Source organism: Corvus moneduloides, chromosome 10 (genome assembly GCF_009650955.1).
Source record: "Corvus moneduloides isolate bCorMon1 chromosome 10, bCorMon1.pri, whole genome shotgun sequence".
In the NCBI taxonomy this organism is placed as follows: Eukaryota; Metazoa; Chordata; class Aves; order Passeriformes; family Corvidae; genus Corvus; species Corvus moneduloides.
Window position 1 is genome coordinate 19,789,374 of NC_045485.1, and position 20,168 is coordinate 19,809,541.

The window sequence follows — 20,168 nt, forward strand, 5'->3', positions numbered from 1 at the left end:
TTAGGCAGTATTTCTTAATGTTGAACAAAGAATTTTCTAGTAATATGAAAAAAGAAAATTGTGAGGTCTTAAGAAATTAATGCCCAAATGAGGCATAAAGTAACAGCCTCTTTATAAATAGAGGTAGTAAAAAAGAAAGTGGAATATCTTCTCTTGGAAAAATAGGCTATTCACCAAAAGATTTTTCATTGCATTAACTTTTCATGCTGGGGAAAAAAAGGTACGCATTCTTCATTAAAACATCCAATCTTAAAAATCTTTTCCAGTAAAATTTTATTTTTAAAACATTTAGACTTCTTTTAAAATTTAAAAAAAAAGTGGGAAAGCAGCTTTTCCTATGAAATTTATAAACCCGTTTCCAAAAAAAAATTTCCATTGATGTTTCCTAACTGTCCAGCTTACTCAAGAGTGTGGGAAGTGGGATCACATTCTGTGCCGATTGACATTCTTCTGTCTTCTGCTTTCCCATGAGCAGCTCCTCAGGGCTCTGGCTGGGATCCCACTGGCTCAGCCCAGAGCATCCTCATACTCTGGTGGGTGGCTGCTCCTGCAGGGCTGGCCAGTGAGTCCGTTCTTGTCCGGGGATTCGGGTGTCCTGTGCATCCTGAGCTGCAAACCTCGCTGTGCAGAGCCAGCAAAATGCTCTCCAGCTCTCGATGTCCCAGCAAAACTCGAGTTTGTGTCCCTGTGAGGCACCTACGGCTGGGGCTCTGCAGGGGGCTGAACTCAAAAATGTCCCAAGACCCGGCACAGAGCCTGGGGCTCTGCCAAAACTGTCTCTTTTGTGCCACCTACTGCCTGTAAAATGCTTCCAGTATCGGTGTAGTTAATGTGAACACAGATTATTTTAAAATATTGGGGGTTTTCTGCAGTGCAGAAGGGGAGGGTACTATTGACCAGCTATTTCAGTTTCATTATTCTTATTGATAAGTGCCTGTGGCAGAGTTTTCTACATATAAGCCAGTGTTTTGTGTGGACCTGACTCGTGGAGTCACTGCCTTGAAATTAAACGGGAGCAAGTCCTGCAGGAGCCTGTGGGGCCCCCCTGTCTGACTGCCTTGCTCAAAGCAGGGTCAGCTGCAGCAAGTTGCTTGCAGCCATGCCTAGTTGGGTTCTGAATAGCTCCAAGGATGGTAACTCCACAATTTGCCATGGGGATGCTGTCCTAGGTTTAACCCCTTTCACAGTAAAAAGGGTTTTTCACATTTTTAAATGGAATTTCCCGTATTTCAATTTGTGCCTGTTGCCTCTCTCATCTCCACTGAGAAGCATCTGGTTCCATCATCTTTATTTTATAAGATCCCCCTGAGCCTTTTCTTCTCCAGGCTGTGCAATCACAGCTCTTTCACTCTCTCCTCATGTCAGCTACCACAATCCCTTAATCATCTTCATGGCCTTTCACTGGATTACTCAACTGTGCCCATGTCTCTCTTGTCCTGAGGAGCCCAGGACAGGACAGCACTGCAGGAGTGTCTCTCTTGTGCTGAAAAGAGGGGAAGCATCACCTCCCTGGCACAACTCTGCCTAATGCAGCCCAGGATGCTGTTGGCTTTCTTTGCCACAAGTATGCATTGCAGGCTCTTGTTCAACCTGTTGCCCATCAGGACCTGGTTCTTACTATGTTTGGAAATAGCTTCCAGGGTTATTTGGTGTACCTGCAGAATGAAGGAAAAGGTTTGAAATAACTCAGGTGGCAACAGCATGACTTTAGAGACCAGTGTCTAATGCTTTGCTGGTGCTGAGAGGCTGTGGGGACTTGTGAAATGCCAAGGGGCCCCTCAGTGAAGTGATACAATTGCAGAGCTGAAGGACTAAGACAGGAACCCACTCCTCTACACCTGCACTGCTGTACTCCCTGTTGGACTCTCTGATAATTAAATGCTATGAATTTTCTTGCCTTAAGAGAACAGAAAGTAAATATACTTCATATACCAGTTTCTGGATTCTTTATAAGCTACAATATCTGTACAAAGATTGCCTGGCAGCGGGAGCAGCCACGGCAGAGAATGGCCAACACGGACGGTCTGAAAGCCAAAGGCAGCCCCACAGCCGAAGTCACTGCTCAGGAGCAGCTCCTTGCCAGATGCACCTGCCTGGCCCAGAGCTGGCTTTGGGCACTGGCTAGAAGGAGCTGAACCACAGTGACATAACTCTTCTGTGTTGTTGAAATCTGTTCATCTCACACCCACCTGTGCATGCAGGCACCTCGGATCCTGGATTATCTTGGCTGCAAATCAGGAAGTGATGGGATGCACTTTCCTTTGGAAGCACAGCTTGTCTGTCTGTTGCTTGTCTGTCAGTGTGGATTCGCTGTCTCTTTGTGTTCCCTTTGTACTTTTGGTCTTCATTTGTCCCTCTAAGGATTTTCATGTGACAGTGTATGAAATAAATAGGAGGAAAATCTATTGGCTAAATCCTAAGGCTCAGAATCAGGTACCCAACACATGGTTTTTCTTCTGCTCCTTTGCCATAAACCTTCTGTGTGTTATCTGCCCCCACACCAAGAAAGGAGGAGATGGACAATTTGGCAGGAATGTGTGGATCTGGGGGTTTGATCTAGGTCCACCTGTTTCCTGCAATGTGAGTAACTGAGTGTCTTTCAAGCCCAGAGCCTCAGGACCTTGATCCATCTGTGACTGGTCTCTGCAGAGGTGGCTGTCAGACAGCATGGCTGATTATTCATGCAGGAGCCTGGCATGTGAGCTTTGCTGGCATGGCATCCTTACATCCCAGAAAATCATGAGATCAATTGCATGACTCTCTGCCAGCTTCAGAGGCTTTAGAAAGGCTTCAGCAGGTAAGGTTGAAGGTGTACCAGCCACAGGGCAGATTCTTCAGTGCCAGTGCTGGATAGCAGAAGTGGGGCTGCTCACAACACTTGCATGTCCTGCACTGCAAGGCTTCTTCTCTTATTTCTCCCTACAACTTGCTGTTCCAACCAATGATGTGTTTCCATAATAGAAGGCACTAGCTTGCTGCTAAATTGTATTTTCCTTTGATGAGAGCTACCTCCCTTCACCTGTTATTCTTTGGTTTTGTTTTGTTGTTCTCCATTAAAACTCAGCGAGCCAAACTCAACCCAGGGGCTCTGTTTGGTTCAGCTGGTTTACTTACCCTGACCTCATGCCACTTTTCTAATTGATTAGCTCTTGCTCAGGCTTGAACTGAATCAAAACTTATTTATTTCTTTTTGGTTGTCATCCAGTGCTAACCTTTCCTTTCCCATAAGCTGAACAGCTGACCCTTCCTTCCTTATTTCTCTTCCCTCTCCCTCTCTCTCCTAGTTGATGCTTCCAGCAGCCTTAACCTTGAGCGCACAGCGCTTGCTAGAAAGCGATTCACATTGCAAGGTCTTTCCAACCGCAGAGCTCCACCCAAAGGTAAAATCACCCATGCAGCATCTGGTCTCAGGCCATCTGTCTCCTGCACTCCCACAATGTTCTCTCCATCCCATAGTGCCATCCCTCACTGTTTCCTAAAGTGCTGCCACATCTCACCCAAACGCTCCTTTCTGGTGCACACAAGTGGCTCCTCTGCTCAGAGACACTGTCACCAAAAATTGCTCCCGCAGAATGTTGGCAAGGCAACCTCTGGGTTGGCTGGTTGGGTCTTTTACTGGTACACAGTGCAAATAACATTTGTTTCCAGTTTATCTCAAGGGTCAAAGTGTGAACTGGTTTTAAATGATCAACTGAATTTCTTTCAGCAGCTTACAGGCTTGAAGAAAAAGAGTATCATCTCTGTTGTGCTATGTGAGATTTTAATGTGTGAAATCATTCATTGGTTGGACGTCTTTGTTTTTACAAATATTGCTTGGCTGTGGCCTAGTGGTTACACCAGGGGACCAGAATTCAGGAGATTTGGAGTTTATTTCCACTTAATTGTGTAAAATGCTGTGTTTTGAGTACTTGTGCATAAATGTTTAGTAGACATCCATGAACAGAGAGCATTGCAAGTTCCTGTGATGGCTTTACAAGGAAGAGAATTTAGAGGAAAGAAAGAAATGTGAATAGAAATAAAATGGAATGGCTACTTACAATCACTTTCTGAAAAGATACTGTAATTAATCCTTTTATTGCTTTCATGTGGCTTTTCTCCTGTTCTGATAAATGATATTTCTTCTGTGAGACAAAGGGTTAGTGTGCAGTGATGGAGAGAGTGAGCATCAAAAGAGGAAGAACCAAGATGAAAGCATAAAAGCAGAAATACAGAAGCATTAAATTATAGTGTGATAAAGTAGATAAGAAGGCACTAAGAGTCAGTACTGCCGTAAGATTCTGGCTGCAAGATTAAGGCTGCATGTAGTAGTGAGATTCAAGATGGACAAACAAGTTCAATGTCTGAATATAAAAATCAGTGGGTTTTAGATCTTGTGACTCAAGGAAATCAATCACAAAACAGAGATTTCAGAAATAATGCTGTAATTTCTGCGAGTTTGGATCTACAATTTTGGTTTGGGCCTGTTTTATTTTTTTATCTGAGTTTTTCTTGTCATGTGAAATGTCTTGCCTTGTATTCAGTGTTCCAGGCAATGAAGCACAGCTCAGAAGAGTTCATACCCTGTCACCAGTAGGCACTCTGAGCTCAAAGCCTTGCTGGGTCTGGTTACTTGAGATTCCTGTGGAAGACCCCTTACACAATGTCCCATTTCACTTTGTGGGGCTGATCTGCTGCTGACCTGCTCCTGGCCTGGAGGGAACCCTTGGCAGACAGGCTGGGTGGCCAGCAGAGCATGCTCATTCCTGGAGGCAAAGCCCCTCAGCACTGCTGAGGCAGATTGGAAGCCGGAAGAAGGGAGCAGGGAAGTGTCTGCAATCAGCTTATCATGCTCCTTAACACTTTGTCTAAAAGGTTTTCATTACTGGCCATGGCAAAGGATGGCGTGTTGAGCTGAGAGTACTTTGGTTCAGGCCCGCTATGTCTGTTCCTGTCCAGAGCACATAAAAGGGAAGGTCTAAACAATATAATACCCAGACTAACTAGGGTGAAAACAAGATTGATGGATATCAACTGGCAGTGGTGCATGGATGCTCAGAGAAATGCTGAACTGTCTGCCTAGGCTGGATATGATGGGCTGGAAAATGTTGTATATAATCACTTTGGTGTTTTAGCCTAAATAATGCTGATGTCTGGATAAGAAACTCCATCAGTGCAGAGATTCCCAGGGCAGCCATCCCAGAGCTGGCACCAAAATGTATCAAAGTCCACACTCAAAGCACTTTGCATCTCCCCACCCTTGGGTCAGCATTAGCCATCCTGGTTTGCAGAGCCAAGTTCATATTCCTTGGGGTTGGCACAACTTCAACACATCTCATAGTGAAATGTGGGGAAGCTGTGTCTTGACTCCTGAGCACACTTAGAGAAAAGGCAGGATGCTAAATAAGTAAACAAAAAGCCACTGTGTAGCCTTCACTTTCTCCAAGCTGGTTTGCACTGGTAAGGATGGAAGCTCAGAGAGTGTTTTCTGGCATTCACACAGTTAAATTTTAGAAATGACAAATGTGAACTCAATTAATGCTTGTTTTTCAGTGTATTTCAGGTCAGTCATCACTGAGCAAGCAGTTCAGTGTCTAAAATGATCCAAACCTCATCTGTAGACACACCCCATTCCAGCCATCATGCTCATTTCTCTGTGTTTTGTAGCTGTACTTGGACACTAGTTGGTTGCTAAAATAATAATTGGCATAAGTCTCTTTTCTGAAGTATTAAAATTGGTGCAATTGGAATTGCTTTGAAAATACGTTCATAATAACACTTTCTGTGCTTTTCACTTTGTTGAGGGTATTTTTCCTGTCTGTTTTAGAGGAGCGACCTCTCTTTTCTTTACCCTTTTCCAGCTGCTGCTTTGCTTTGAACACCTTTTACCCTCAGTGCTTATTAACCTCTAACCCTGCCCGCATTGCATCTGTCTGTTCTCCCAGATCCAGAGTCTAAGGACAGAGAAGTTACCCGTCGCTTTTCCCTAGCCTCCTCCATCAGCACCACAGTCAATGCTTCTGCTGTGACCAAAGGTACTGTCATGCTGCTTGCTTAGCTCCCCCTCTCCCTGCCTGCTGACTGACACATCCTCTGCTAAATGCTGCTCACAGAGTATCTCAGGCTCAATTTGACAAAGGCAGGAGGTTCCAGTAGAAGAAGAATCAGCACCAGTGTAACACCTGCAGGGAGGTAGGCCAGGACATTTGGAATGTGTACTGAGGCGTGCTGCCAGCACACAGAGTGACTCTTCCCAGTTTCTCCATTATAAGCTTCAAAAAGTGTTGCTGGTGTCCATGGAAATTGGATTGATGTTTGGCTGGCGTGGGGTTAGGTTTCCAACTTCTCCCTGGTTTGGATTAACTGCTGTTCAATTTGTCGGCGTTTTCGTCGACAAATGGGGTGGGGAGCCTGGACAGATGCTCCAGGAGCCTTTTATTGTTTTATTCTGTTATCAGTCTCACATACAGAGTTGAGACAGAGGCGGTACAAGGCTCACGCTGTTGCAGACATCCAGAGACCTCCCAGTTACAGAGCATCCTTAAAAGCTTCTCAGCCAATAGTGTGCTTCTAAAAGTTACAGACAACTGTTTTAACCAGCCCACAACAGCCCACGTACATCTGTTGTACACAATACTTGCTTGTTATGCCTCATATAATAATACACAATATTCCACTATTAAGCTTAAACTTATCTATCTTTCTAAGCATATTTTTTGCAGCTTCAAAACTTATCTCAGCCAAACCTAGAAACTCTAACCACTGTTTTAATGTCCTTGCTTGCTATATAATTGTATCCTCTTCTACCTTCAAGTTTTTGCAGCTGGAGGTAATTCCTTAATTCTTTTTGCTTTCTTTCTGAAACCTGCTTTTTTCTCACACCTAAGAGCCTTTCCACCTTTTGTGTTTCCCACACAATTGAAGTTATTTCTCTGTTTTCTTAAAGCTCTTTAAGATTTTTGCTTTCAAGGAGGAGAGAATCTCCTTGTTGCATAGCAGACAGCAGATAACAAGAAAGCCTGAAATCAAGCAAAAAATGGAGGAGCTATAGATGCCAGTTTTAATCATATTTAGCAATATCAATGTCACGATTAGAAACTACGTTTGCAAGGAAATTTTCATATGTGTAAGGGAGCTGGGTGCTGAATGCACTGAACTCCATGCAGTTTGTGTGGGAGCTTATGAAAGTTTTGTTTTTGAGCTTTATTTAGTTTTAGAAAAGGCACTTTTACAAAATATAAGTTACTGTACTAGTGTCTAGACCTAAAAGCAACCCCTGTATTTAGGCAAGTTGATTGTGTTGAAAATCAGTAGCATTGTGGGCACATAAGCCTACATGTCAGGGATAATTTTGACAACAGAACATACGGTCTTACATGGAATTCTGAATATACTGCCTTTTGGCAGTTCCTGGAATGGAGTGGAGGAACTGATTTGCAAGGTTAAGATTTTCAGGGCAATTCACAAGCCAAAATAGAAGGAAAAATGGCAGAATTAATTTGTATAAAAATCTTTGCTCTGTACTTGTCAGTAAGAAAGTTGCTCAGTATCTTTTGCCTTCTCAACAGCTGTGAAGGATATGAACCACATCCTTGGCTGCCATGAGGCTGTCAGGAAATGAGGGCACAGTGGGGGTGATGGGCACAGGAAGGATGTGGTAGTCCCACTACCTACGAATGTTTCTTTGACACCGCCTTTAGACCACAGCACTAGAACATGACCACATGGAACTGATGGGAACAGCACAGGAGAAGAAGTTATTACAGCTTTTTGCCCTCAGCAACAACTCAGAAATACATGATCAGTTGCTAAATTATGGGAAGACTGAGTTATTTCCTAATAATTATTTTCAAAGCTGGGGAACACAATGAAGCATACATATACAAAGAAAATGGGCAACCAAGGGTTGGTCTTTAGTGTAGTTTATCAAAGAGAGCATGCGTGAGCTGCAATGATAGTCCAACTTTGTTACAGTTTCATATCAAAAAGTCCTATCCTAGAATACTGTCTGCCAAAAGACTGTTGGCAATCTCTTGGGATACTGAGAAAGCTACTTCTGCAATGATTTTCAAAACTAGAAAATAGATTTGGTGCTTTTTAATTGTTTTATTTACAGCATCTGCTTTAAGAAAATATTTCAGATGATAAAAGAACTGAAGCCTGAGTCCTGTCTCAGCATCAGCCCAGATGCAGGTCTAGCCAGGGTGTTGGGGTCATCACTTATGAGGCTGCAGCTGCTGCTGTGTCTGATCCTCACTGCTGACAGTTCAGCTCCCTGCCATGTGGAGTCGGGACACAGGAGAGGCGCTGTACATGGACCTGTGGCTGGTGTCCCCTGCTTCTGTGGGTCATAAGTGTTGGCTTTGTGGGCTCTGCCCTGCCAGCCTCACGGGTGAAGGCTGGGACTGCGCGTCTGGCTGCCTTAGTGCCATCTCCTGGGCAAGAGTGAGAGGGAACATCTGTGAGACCTGAAGGGAAGCACATTCTTTTGCTGTGATGTCTCAATGCCTTTTTCTAAAAGGGGTCTGTTTCCTATCTACTTCACAGAAGTGTGTATCTTCACCACCTAGAACCTAGGGGTTGGTCATTCTTCTGGGGGAAATTAAAAGTGTTAGGTAGTTAGTGTTTTCAGGTGATAGGAAAGCAAGTTTCTCCTTTAACAATATTTACAGCCTTGTGACTCTGTAAACTTCACACAGGTCCCCTTGTTCCTGCAGTAAAAGTCAAGAGACATGAAATAAAGAGTGACCCAACTCCCCTGGGGTTTGAAGGTAGGAGTATTTCCATCCTGCATGAAAACCTCGTTTGACATTATTCACTGAATTCACATCTCATCGCAGCTGGTGGATGACACTGGAGTCCATTAGGGGGTTGGGGTCAGTTTTTCTGCATAACTGGGATAAAGACAGCTTGTTACTCCCTTGCCTGTCCCCCGCACTCATATTCACCTAGGCATGGGCCTAAATTAAACCCCCAGTTCTCTGCCTGTTTTGGGAAGTAAAGCTCTAGACTGTCACCTGGATCTGGATTTTCTGCCTGGCTTCTGCCTCCTTCCATAGGGAGCAGCAGCAGGGAGCCAAAGGGCTACTTTTCACCTTCACCTGCAGTCAGGCCACTTGCATCCCTCTTCCCTTGTTAGTATCTACTCCTAATGAGAGAAGCAGGAGCCATGCACATGAAGACTACAGGGGAGGCTAGACTGTGCATTAATGGCCATTTAAGGTGCAGTGTTTCATTTCAGACAAGCAGAATTTCCGCCAATTTGTTGCAGCAGATTTATCAATTACTGTTTAACAAACAATACCAAAGAGTTAAATTTGGATGCTGTTCCTCAGCCACTGGAAGATCACCAGCTTCCATTGCCAGCTTTCCCTGACCATTTGCCTTAGGGGGACACACGGAGCCAGGTACTTCTGCTGCAGGACAGGCAGGAGAGAGATGTAGTCTGACAAATCCTTTCATAGCATTGTGATGTTCTGCACAAAACTTGGTAGGAAGAGCCAGTGAACAGGTCAGTGATGGAATATCCAAGATACCTCCCATGCACTCCCAGCAGAAGAAGAGACTGGAACAGGGAGATTGGAAGAAACAATTCAGAGACAGCACTTCCTTTTGCCAGTTATCCCTGGGACTATGTTTAGAACTATCCTGGCACCCAGCACCGGAGTTTCCCAAAGTGTGGGGTTTATGCCTTGATTTCCTCACTGACAGATGCCCTCATCTCAGCATCCTCTGTGGCTGCAGAGGCAGGGGGGATTTCTAGGTGCAAGAACTATCTGCAGCATAGAGCTTGCTCCTCACTGGTTAAAAACAAGGTCCTGCTGCACAACATCCCTCACCAGACTGAGTTTCTTTAAGCAGGAAACAATGAACATTATCATCCTGATATTGCTGCTATTGCCCAGGCTCTGACTGAGATAGTAACACAAGGGATCCCCCCCCCAAATTGTGTTGCATTCATCAAGAATGAAATCATTAATTTCTGGCATCCCTGGTCCCCTTTTGCTGCTGTATGTATTGGGATCAAAACCATAGATTATCACCTACAAAGTAATTTGAAATGCTGCAAGAAAAATACGTTAAAAATGGGTAAGGAAGCTGTAATGAAATAGAACACTGCATTGTTCACTCAGCAATTGTCTTCCTTAATTAACATCGATACTTCTGTTTGATTCATTTCGCTGTTCTCTGTCCTTCTCAGACTTACAGTTTTTCTGTGGAATGCTGCTGTCCTTTCACTCATTTGTGCTGGTCATGTGTCTCCTCTTTTATAACTGTTGGACCCCAGTCCACCTCTTTGTTTAAGAGACTGTCAGTTGCAGAGGTGATGCAGGAATTCACTTTGTACTGGTTGTCTGGTCACTATTTCACCTTGAAGACACAAATTGTACTTCCTGTCACAGATGCTTTTGAGAACACCATATTGGCCCAGACTAAATGCAATGCTGGTTCCACCACAAGATCCGTACCTAGATCTGCTTCACAGACAGGTAAACAAAATTAAAGCATTTGTAAACTCAGTTTGAGAGTGCAAACTAAATTTATGATAATATCTACTCTCTTTATTATAAAGAGATTTTTCTCTTTTGGTGAATTTTATTCCCCATCAAAACAATGAAAGAACAAGCTTGGATCACTAGCATAGAAACAATGCCCCAGATTCTGATTTTCTGAGGTCAGGCTGAAAATAATTCTTTTAACTGATATCAGAGAGCTCAGAATTTGATCTGTCTTATTTTTTAGCTTGAATTAAGCATGAGAAACAAGCTGTTTCTTAGTCTCTGAAATTAGAATAGAGATTTGTATGGAAGAGGGAGGCTGATGCATGTATTTGTAAGGAATTCTTGCTGGTGAGGTTTCTGCCTTGGATGCTTTCTACAAATGACAGTGGCAAAAGACTGTGGAAGCTTTGTCTAATGGGGTAGAGGGTTATCTTTTTCTCTTGGTGTTTGTAGCCCAGCCTGTGGATTTGAACTAAAATTGCAGTAGCAGTTTGAAGTTAATTACAATCAGCATATTCTTGTATGTTTAGACCTTTGCTAGTATTGCTGGTGTGAATAAACTGATCCAGGATAGTGTCACTTCAGAGGCTGGTTTACACCTTTAAAAGCACAGACAAACCCTACCTGTGGGGCGGTAGCTGGGGGCAGCTCTCCTGGAAGCAGGTCCCTGTGTCCTTTGGAACTGGGTTGCAGTTGTTGGAGCAGACACAGTCCCTGGGTAGCAGGAGGGGGGAGAAAGGGCTGCAGAGCTGCATGATGATGTGTTGCACCAACCAGTGCCTATAGCAGGGAGGATGTGCATGGGGAGGGATTAAATAAACCAATTAATAAACCTATTTCTCCCAGATCAGGTCGCTTTTCTGTTTACTGCCTGAACTGCCTGGCTTGGGTTTTGTATTGTCTTAGGCCAGGTTTTGGTGTGGGTTGAGAGTGCTGGGATGTGCATAATCCCACTGTGTGAGCATGTCTCCATGCCTTGTGGTCAGAGCTTTGCCTTGTCGAGAGCTATGGCCCACAGAATGTAAAGAACTTGGTTCAGCATCTGCTCAGCCCAAGTCCCTGGGAATCAGCTAATGCCCACAGGTACATTAATTAGGAATGCACATGGTAAATTGACTGACTCCATTCAGTTTGTACCTGTCAGATGTCAAATGACCTTCAGAGTCATTTGGCAGATGCAAGGTCTGTTTTCTCTGAGCTGGACTGTAGTCACCCCATCCCCACCAGAGAAGGGACAGGCATCAAGCACAGGAAAGTGCAGATGATTATTGCCATCTGCATGAAAGAGCCTGAGCTACTTTTGCACCATGGGAGCCTCAGGCAGACAGGTCTTATGAGGCTCAGCCTCATTTTCCCTCAGGACACAACCTATGGATGTGCCTTTTTAGGTGAAGAGAGACTGGCTGTTGAGCTTGGGCTGGAAATCCCTCACTGAGTCCGTTCCACTGGGTTGGGGTGGTTCTGGTAAAAATCATGCAGTAAGACAGGTAACAGCACAAATATGACTGAGATATCTCCTCACCCTCCCAGTTGTCTTTGTGCCTTGCTGTTTACTTTGTCCCTTCCCTGCACTTCCAGCCTGCTCCAGGGTATAGTCTTGTAAGTTGCTCAGGTGGTAATATCACCTTGGGGTGAGATGGAGATAAGAAGTCAACCAAAATTCCATGGCTTTGGACTTGCAATAAACATGTGGAGGTAAGCTGGAAACTGAATGATCATGGCCTTCTGAAAGTCATGTCAGCACAAGTTATCATTTGCTCTGCAGGAATATTGCTGATCCTTGTTTTTTGTACCTCCTGAGCTGCAGGGATTGAGCAATGCTGAGCACTGGAGGTATCCATGGATATGAACACTGCAGCCACACAGGCTGCTCTCACACAAGTGACAGTGACTGGTACAGGTTTTTAGAGACAGAATAAAGGCTGTGACATAATTTTTATGGCAAAACAATGGAATAATCTAAAAAAACATACAAGCAATTTGGTACGTGGAAGAGTAGGAAGTGAACCTGTGATGTTTATTTTACAAAGACTGATTCTCAGAGGCTAATGACTGATAGCTTAACTCTTTCTGCTTTATCTCTTTTGAAAAGGTTGGCCCAGCAGACAAATGCCTTCTCTGGACACATTTGAAGATTTTGAAGCCATCCCTTCCAGCATGGATGAACTCTCCAACTCTTCTGACTTAGAGGAAGAGACCAACCCTAACAATGTAATTGCTTTTTTAAAATTACACTGCCCTTTCCCAGCACAACCTCCTCCTCTATAGGGATCATAATGTAACCTGCAAGGTTTGGGCTCATACCAGCCTTAAATTCATGGATGTGTGGGAATACAGGAGATGGAAATTTGATCTGGGGTGTTGGAAGATTATTCCAAGACTATTTTGCTGTCAGGATAAGGATCATAAAAAGTCACCCATACTTGTAAGCTGTCACTTTGCCTGCTACAAAAGTGAGGGAAGACTCTGAGTCTTTAAAAAAGTAATTTCGGAATTTCCAGATAACTTCACCTGGTGTTACAAACCCAATTTTTATGTCAGAATAATGGCTGGTGTGTTAAGCCTAAAGTCTAAATGTACAGCACAGGTCTATCCTAATTTTGAATAGTATTTAACCTGGGCATAATAAAACACAATGCCTACAGATGAAATCTCTGCCAGCTTGAAATGCCTAATTCAGTATTTAACTAAACTCTCTTGCACAGTGTTCTTTCATCCATAGTGATTGTATTTCTGGTGCCTTGTTTTGTTCATTTTAGGGGAGCAATCTCTTTCGGGTAGAAGGCAGTTTTGACAGCTGTTTCCCAGATTCTCTTACTCTCGAGGATGGAGATTTAGTGCAGTTTGTGCAGGAAGGAGAGAATGGTCAATGGTGAGTATGGCAGAGAGAATTGGACAGGCAGAACATCCTGGAAAAGATGGAAAATATTCAGACTAATGTCAAAGTCTCTTCAAAATCAATACAAATCCACTCACCCCATTGATCACAACATGAAAGAGGCAGTGGGAGGCATGAACACACAAAGCAGCTTTGGTTAATTCACCCAAATGCTTGTGACATGAGGTTTATGGGGACAGAAGTTTGTGTAAAGGAAATGGATGGGAATATTTGGGCTTTTGACACCAGAAGGAAATCTGTCAGAGGCAGCATCATCCTGTAGGATACATCAATAAAATCCCCATGCCTTCCACTGAGAGCCCCAAAAGTTTAAATATAAGATGTGATTTACAAAGAGCAGTGAGTCTGGCTCCCTGAGCTCATGCATGTTTGGGTGTATTCATTTTCTCTTCCTGCCAAGTGAGTGTTAGGAACAGACCTGCCTGGATACCTGAATTCTCCCTGCACAGGCAGTTTGGAGGGAGAAGATCTGATCTCCTTGAAGTGCAGTCAGACCCTTCATTCAGAGCTGACACACAGCTAAGAAGGGAGTGAGTTCCACAGGGTGAAGTAGTTGGGAAGGGAACTAAACTCATCCACCCTGGGGTGGTATTTACAGCAAGAGGGATGGATAATACAAAATATTCCTTTTCTTCAGCTCTGAATTTAGAATTGTAGTCTCTTTTATGTTGGAAAAGATCTCCAACATCGAGTCCAACCATGAACCCAGAACTACCAAGCCCAAAGGCAGTGTCCCAACCACAGGACAAGGCTCTACTTCCTTGTCACATAGCCTGCTTGCAAGTGAGCTTGCTCTGGGATGCTGGATCACCATCTGACACTGAAGGAAGTTACACCAGATACCTGTAGGACTGCCCTGGGTCCTCTGCCTTCTTCCTTAGTTTAGGAAATAATAGCCCAGCATGCACCTCTAAGAAACAACCAAGAGAAAGGCAATGTAGGAAAATTCACTGACTGTTCTCTGAGTTTCAGGTTAGTGAAGAAACTGGTCTCTGAGAAAAGTGACTGGGTTCCCTCCAGTATATTGCAGCCAGCAGAGGGGGACAGTAACAACATAATTAAGAGCGGCAATGCAGGTAATAGAGAAAATGTGTTACTGGTTTTTTTTCTCCATACTGAAAAAGGATGTGACAGTAAAAACAGTGATAAAAAGTACACTTTCTGTATTAAAGTGCTCACCTGAGTGTATGTCTGTGCTGCAGTGTCTGGTGACATGGCTGAGCTAACCCGAAATTTGGTGCCTGGGTGTCAGAGCTAGTCAGGCACAGCGGCTTTCCTTGGCCTGGTTTATCGTTTTCCCCTTTCAGAGCAGAACTTGAATCTCCCATCCAATTTCTATGGCTACCAGTACTCAGGCTGGCTGCTGTACAGCTAGCCCAAGTGTCTCGTACACAGGGTGTGTCTGCAGGACAGCTTTGATCCTGGCATGGATGGAGTTTGGATGTAGACCAGCATCAGGGCTGTGGTTCTGGCCTAGGTTTGAAAACATTAAAATTTCATGAACCATTACTGCCTTCATCGTATTTCACAGCTGGCTCCAAAAGCTGGAGGAAGGGCTTGCTCTGGCAAGATTTCAGCCAAATCAGCACTAAAAGTCATCTGTTCTCAGCCTTGACCTAACACCCAAACAGGTTGCACTGGAAAAGCTGAACCTGAGCAACTCTGCAGATTAAAGGTTTAAAATTTTAGACTAATATCTGTCCAGCCTTAAATATAATTTGCCAAAGTGTGTCCTGCTTTTCTTCTGGTAGCAGAAGAAAGCAAAATCTTGCACAGCCATTCCCTGGGGATCTGTGATGGAGAGCTACCAGCACTTTATTCTGAGTTACTGATCTCTTTTGAATTTTTATTTTTGGTCAGCTGGTTAAAGTGGAGGAAATCCTTTTTGAGCCTCAGGATTCTTTGCTGTGGTGTAAAGGGAGTTCAGTTGCTGCTCCTTCACCTCCACAGCCTGTCAGTCCTCTCCTTACCAGGCCAACTATGACTTTCATTCCATTGGCATGTCCAGTGCTTCAAAAGAAAACCAAAGCCAGGCACACATTATAGTTACACACCAGAAGTTACACTCCCTTGCCTTTCATGAAGGAATTAGCAGAGCAGTAGAATTGTGATTTTATGTTTTATTTTATTTCAGGCTTTTAACAAAGAACCTCAAGACTGTAGATGGAAAATTCTGTAGAAATATTGTAGTGACCATGCCCATGTCCTCCTTTTCAGACACGTACAACGATTCCTGCAGCACAGCCTCAGTAGATTCAGACACGAAGGAAAGTGAGGTGGCCAAAAGCTTCCCAGCAGAACAGAGGGCTGGCAGCTGAACAGCAGGACCAGCCTTCCTCAGGACCCTGTCCACCTGTCTTTATCTTGGGTGGACACTGGATCAAAGTTGCCTTTCTCACAAGCTCTGAGGTTCATAATTCACTAAAATTTTATCAACATGAACAGATGAGAACTGTTCTATCCACCTGGCAAGCTGGGAAAAACAAACTTGAAAGGAGCATTACACATCCAGAAAACATCAAACCTACCTTCAGTATTAGAGGAGAAAAATGCTTCTTGCATTGATTATCAAACTGTATCAGAAGATGTGACCTAAATTAGGTCGACAGCAGAGCTGAAGAGTTTCTATGCACGCACCTTCTGGCAACTTTGCTTGAGCACCACATCACTGCAGAGGGGCACGCGGTGGTTACAAGTCCTTGCTCCACCCTAGGGTCACCTGGAGGTTTTTCCATTTGCTTGCCTCTGGCTGTGCCTTCCCTGTGCTCCTTAATTCCAGCTGATACATCATCACAAATGTGCCCTTTTTGCTGTCGGTCAACACCAAAAACACCCCACTTGAGGGTGGCTGTGGAAAGGAAACTTCTGACTGGGACCATCAGAGAGGCTCCGTGCAGCAGTGACGTGACTCCTCTGCGGTGGCACGGGCAGGGCCTGCTGCACACAGCATTCCAACCTCGGATCGGTGCGGGTGGCAGCTCCTGCCTGCGAGGTGCAGGGCTTAGCAGGGAAGTAAAGACGTGTAACAGCTACTGTGACAAAGAACACTTTGAACTCTTTTTACAATCTAAGTCGTTCCTCTGCCCCCTCTACAGTCTCTGGTTGCTGGATCACAACCCTTTGCATTTGGTGCCGAGAATTCAATTGAATGCCATTTACTGTCACATGTTTGAGTAGACTGCATGCTTTCCTTGTGTGCTGGGCTATGAGTAGATACATTTCACCCCCCATTTGGAATATACTTAAGCATTGCAAATAGGCAGTGAGCATTAGATGCTCCAATGAGTGGATAAAGTGTTGTTGTTAAATACTTCTTTTCAGGACATTTGATGAAAGGACTGTACCAAGTCTCTGCCACATAAGGATGTAATGTATAATATAAAGTGATTACAGATGTTAGGATTTCTATAGAAGCCATTAGCTCATTTAGAGCAGCTGTTAAGGCATGAAGGCATTTTGATGGTAATTGGGTCTTAGGTCCCACAAAAGCTGCTAGTACTTTAGTAAAGATAAATATTGACTAAGGGTTGCAAACAGGCAAAAGTCAGCCTGGTAAAAACGATCCCAAAAGAAGCTCAAGAGTGAGTGAATGGCTTTCACTCTTAGTGGTGTTTTGTTTAACCCTCAGACTAGTGGTGCTTTATGTAAATAACAAAGGGCACTAAAAGCACTAAAAATGGACATGAAGCATAACCAAAACCCACTCTTTACTAGTTGAGCCTCTGAGCAAAGCAGTAGGTGTGTGTATCATTCTGCTCTCACCTTTGCAGGAACTCGAATGTTTTCCTTTGTGTCTCAGTGGAGGCTGGCATTGCAAGTACCTTAGTGTGTGTCAGAATAGCTGTGAAGCAGGTAGATAGTCCTGTTGGAGAAAAAGCCTTGGAGTAGGTAAAGGCTTAGTCAGATTTTTTTGCCTGTGAGGATTTATTGCTTGATTATAAGTTGCACTGTGGTGATTGATTCCCATGGCTCTTCTAACCCTCCATATCTAAACTCTGTGATTTTTGACATTTTCTGTTCATGACTAGAGGACCTGAGAGTTCTGTACCTTTCTGGAAGCTACTTGTGTCCTACAGAGGTAGAAGCTTGCCTGTTTGTGTTGGTCATTTACCTCAAAAATGACATGTAGGCTCTCAGGAACATGAATCCTCTTGGTCTACTGTGGTTATCAGCATCTTGCAGGAAGAACTGATTCCTTTCAGTCCCCTAAGGAAATATCCTTTGTGACATTTTCTTATAGTGCAATTACTCTATCCTCTCCCTAAAATGAGTTCATTCTGGTTTCTCTATTACTTCTAGTGATTTTTGCACAGTAACAGTGCTGCTGTCTACCCTTGCCCTAAGCATAGGAGAGGGAAGGGCTAGGGAGCTTTGATTGCACATTAATTAGTAAGCTTTTGTGTGTGGGAGAGAGAGATGGGGAAGGGTTACCTTGGGTATATGAAACTGCCAAAATGAAGATTTGTGACATTGCCAATGGATGGAAAGACAAAAACCTGCACTTTGGAGTTTTATTTTTGAGGAATCTCATTCTGATTGTGAAATGGCAGTGGGAAGTCTCTGAATGGAAGATGAGGAATCAGGTACTGTCAGTCCATTTCCTACCTCTGCATGAGCAGGGTGACAGTGTGCTGGTCCCACATCCCCTGGTGCCTCGACACCTTCCTGTAAAATGGGAGCTATTGAATTTGCCACTAAATGCTAAATTTTACCACGTATGTAAAAATTGGGAACCCTCCGGGAAAAGCAAAGCATTCAACCCCATATGCCCCACTGTGCCCTCAAGAGTGCCAGTGGTGGCATCCTGAGGAGCAGTCTAGAGCTGGAGCAGGGAATGGGGCTACTGAGGAAAAGGGTCCTCTCCCAGCTCCAGACCATCTTGTCATGGCAGCTGCAAAGGTAGGGGCTGGAGTATAGCATTCTCCTCCCTGCTTTGCTTTTGAAAACTTTTTCTTCTCCCCCACCCCCAAAATCTCATGTTTTATCCTGCTGGACCAAAGTTTGAGTGTGTCCCGCTCCATGAATGTCCTGAGGATGACAGGTCCCTCTGTCCCGTGGCTGTGCAGCAGGGGCACAGCACTCAGGTCTTTGGGAGCTGATTGTGCCACAGCTCCTGGGGCACACTGAGCCTGAGCAGGGAGCTCCCAGCCATCATCTGTGTCTTTAACCTTCCTGCAGTGCCAGGTGCCTGTTTCTGCCTCCATGTTCCCAACCCAGGGCACAGGGCAGCCCTGGCAGGGTCTCCTGGGCAGTGACAGGGCCCTCTGGCACAAGAGTCAGTGAGACAGGGCCACTGCAGGGCTGGCTTTGGGAAAGAATGAGTTCAGGGACTGACCAGGCTGCTGACAGGTCCTAGAGCAGCCACAAAGGAGTAACCTTCTGGCTTTGCTGACAAGACAAAATGGAGTTTGATGACTTTTTGAGTTTTTTAAATAGTATGCAGGATAGTGTTTTAATTAGTGATTTCTGTCGAGCAAGGTGATAATTAAGGGAATGAGTCTCCATGTACAGTCTAGAAGATGATTTGGTAATGTCCAGCAAGACTAATGTGTATGTTGGGGTATGCTTATTCTGTCTGTAGGTCTTTGACACCATCCTTTTCAGGTAGATGGACCTAAAATTCACAGTTTTCAAATAAGGATTTAATTTCAGTGTTGTTTGGAGATGATATAGTAACCATTTAAAAGTAATTTAAAAGTAATGGTTGTGACTATATTTTGGCTGTAGAAGACACCAGGTCCCAGGTAAATCCATGCCGTAGCAGCCCTTGCTGCTGGCCCAGTGCCTGGCTGTGCTCCCTGGGCCTGGGCTGGTCACACCTGCCCTCCAGGCTGAGGGTTTGCCTGGGCTCTCCTCCCTCTGCTCTGCTGCTCTTCTGTGAAACTTCAGAAACTTCACATCCTCAAAACTGCTCACTCAGGTGTGGGTGGGCTGCAGAGTCCTTCCTTCCTGGCACCAATGGCAAACAGGGACAGGCAGTTGCACAGGACACAAGTCTTGCTTTTAGTAAACCAGGCTAAAATAGAATCAGGCCTGATCCTCTCTTCTCACCTCTCACCCCACCAGGTGGAGAATCAGACCAATGGTCGTTATCTTGAACACAAACAGCTGCAGCCAAACCACATCTGGCTTTTCTCGCCAGCGACAGCAAAGCTCTGTGTGTGTCTTATGTTCTGGTCGTGTGTGATAAGAAGCCATTTTATTATCTATGATTTTCTTAGAGTCTTGATATTTCAAACAGGATTGGGTATGAGAAAGGCCATGTAATTCCTTTCCAAAAATACTCAAAGATTCAGATATATGTATAATTAGAAATATATAAGAAAAAAGATCCAAAATGTGTATTTCTTCTTGCAGCTGGACTGAAAGAGCTGCTAAGATTTCCTCCCCCCACTTGAGAATTGGTACAGTTTGTTTTTCTTACATGATTTCCATGGTGTTGATAATGATGTATTTGTATATTGTGACTGATGAGAGATAATCAGACAGGGAAAGAGCACAGAATTACCTGTCCTTTTTTCCAGTCAAGACAGAATGTACGAATTTATTACAAGAAAAAAAGTGTGCAAAAGAACTTCCTGTAATTAGGCCATTCTGACCTGTGTAGAACCACACTTTGTTTGAAATTTATAAAAATTATAACTAGTACAAAACCCTGTGGTTGATGTCTCTATATGAAGCAACAAGTAAAATGAGATTTTTTTCTATTCGAGATAAATGAATATCAGTAAAGGCACATCATCAGAGCTGAAAAAATCTACACATTTGTCCAATATAACTTTAATTTGTCC

The 20,168-nt window shown here is 44.1% G+C and overlaps 1 protein-coding gene across 10 annotated transcripts in view; it reads left to right on the top strand.

The window, feature by feature from the left end:
* MCF2L2 (MCF.2 cell line derived transforming sequence-like 2) overlaps nucleotides 1-20,137 on the top strand; it is a 159,956-nt gene extending 139,819 nt beyond the window's left edge. For 5 of the 10 annotated variants that reach the window (XM_032120169.1, XM_032120170.1, XM_032120167.1 and 2 more), the window contains 8 exons: nucleotides 3,285-3,380; nucleotides 5,922-6,011; nucleotides 8,676-8,747; nucleotides 10,380-10,466; nucleotides 12,571-12,689; nucleotides 13,238-13,350; nucleotides 14,350-14,453; nucleotides 15,595-19,674. In XM_032120169.1, coding sequence (XP_031976060.1) covers nucleotides 3,285-3,380; nucleotides 5,922-6,011; nucleotides 8,676-8,747; nucleotides 10,380-10,466; nucleotides 12,571-12,689; nucleotides 13,238-13,350; nucleotides 14,350-14,453; nucleotides 15,595-15,695 — 782 coding nt within the window. In that variant the 3' untranslated portion in view covers nucleotides 15,696-19,674. Of the gene's footprint in view, nucleotides 1-3,284; nucleotides 3,381-5,921; nucleotides 6,012-8,675; nucleotides 8,748-10,379; nucleotides 10,467-12,570; nucleotides 12,690-13,237; nucleotides 13,351-14,349; nucleotides 14,454-15,511 lie in introns of all 10 variants that reach the window. The other 5 variants (XM_032120171.1, XM_032120172.1, XM_032120174.1 and 2 more) reach the window with 5 other exon arrangements.
* Nucleotides 20,138-20,168: the final 31 nt, after the last annotated feature.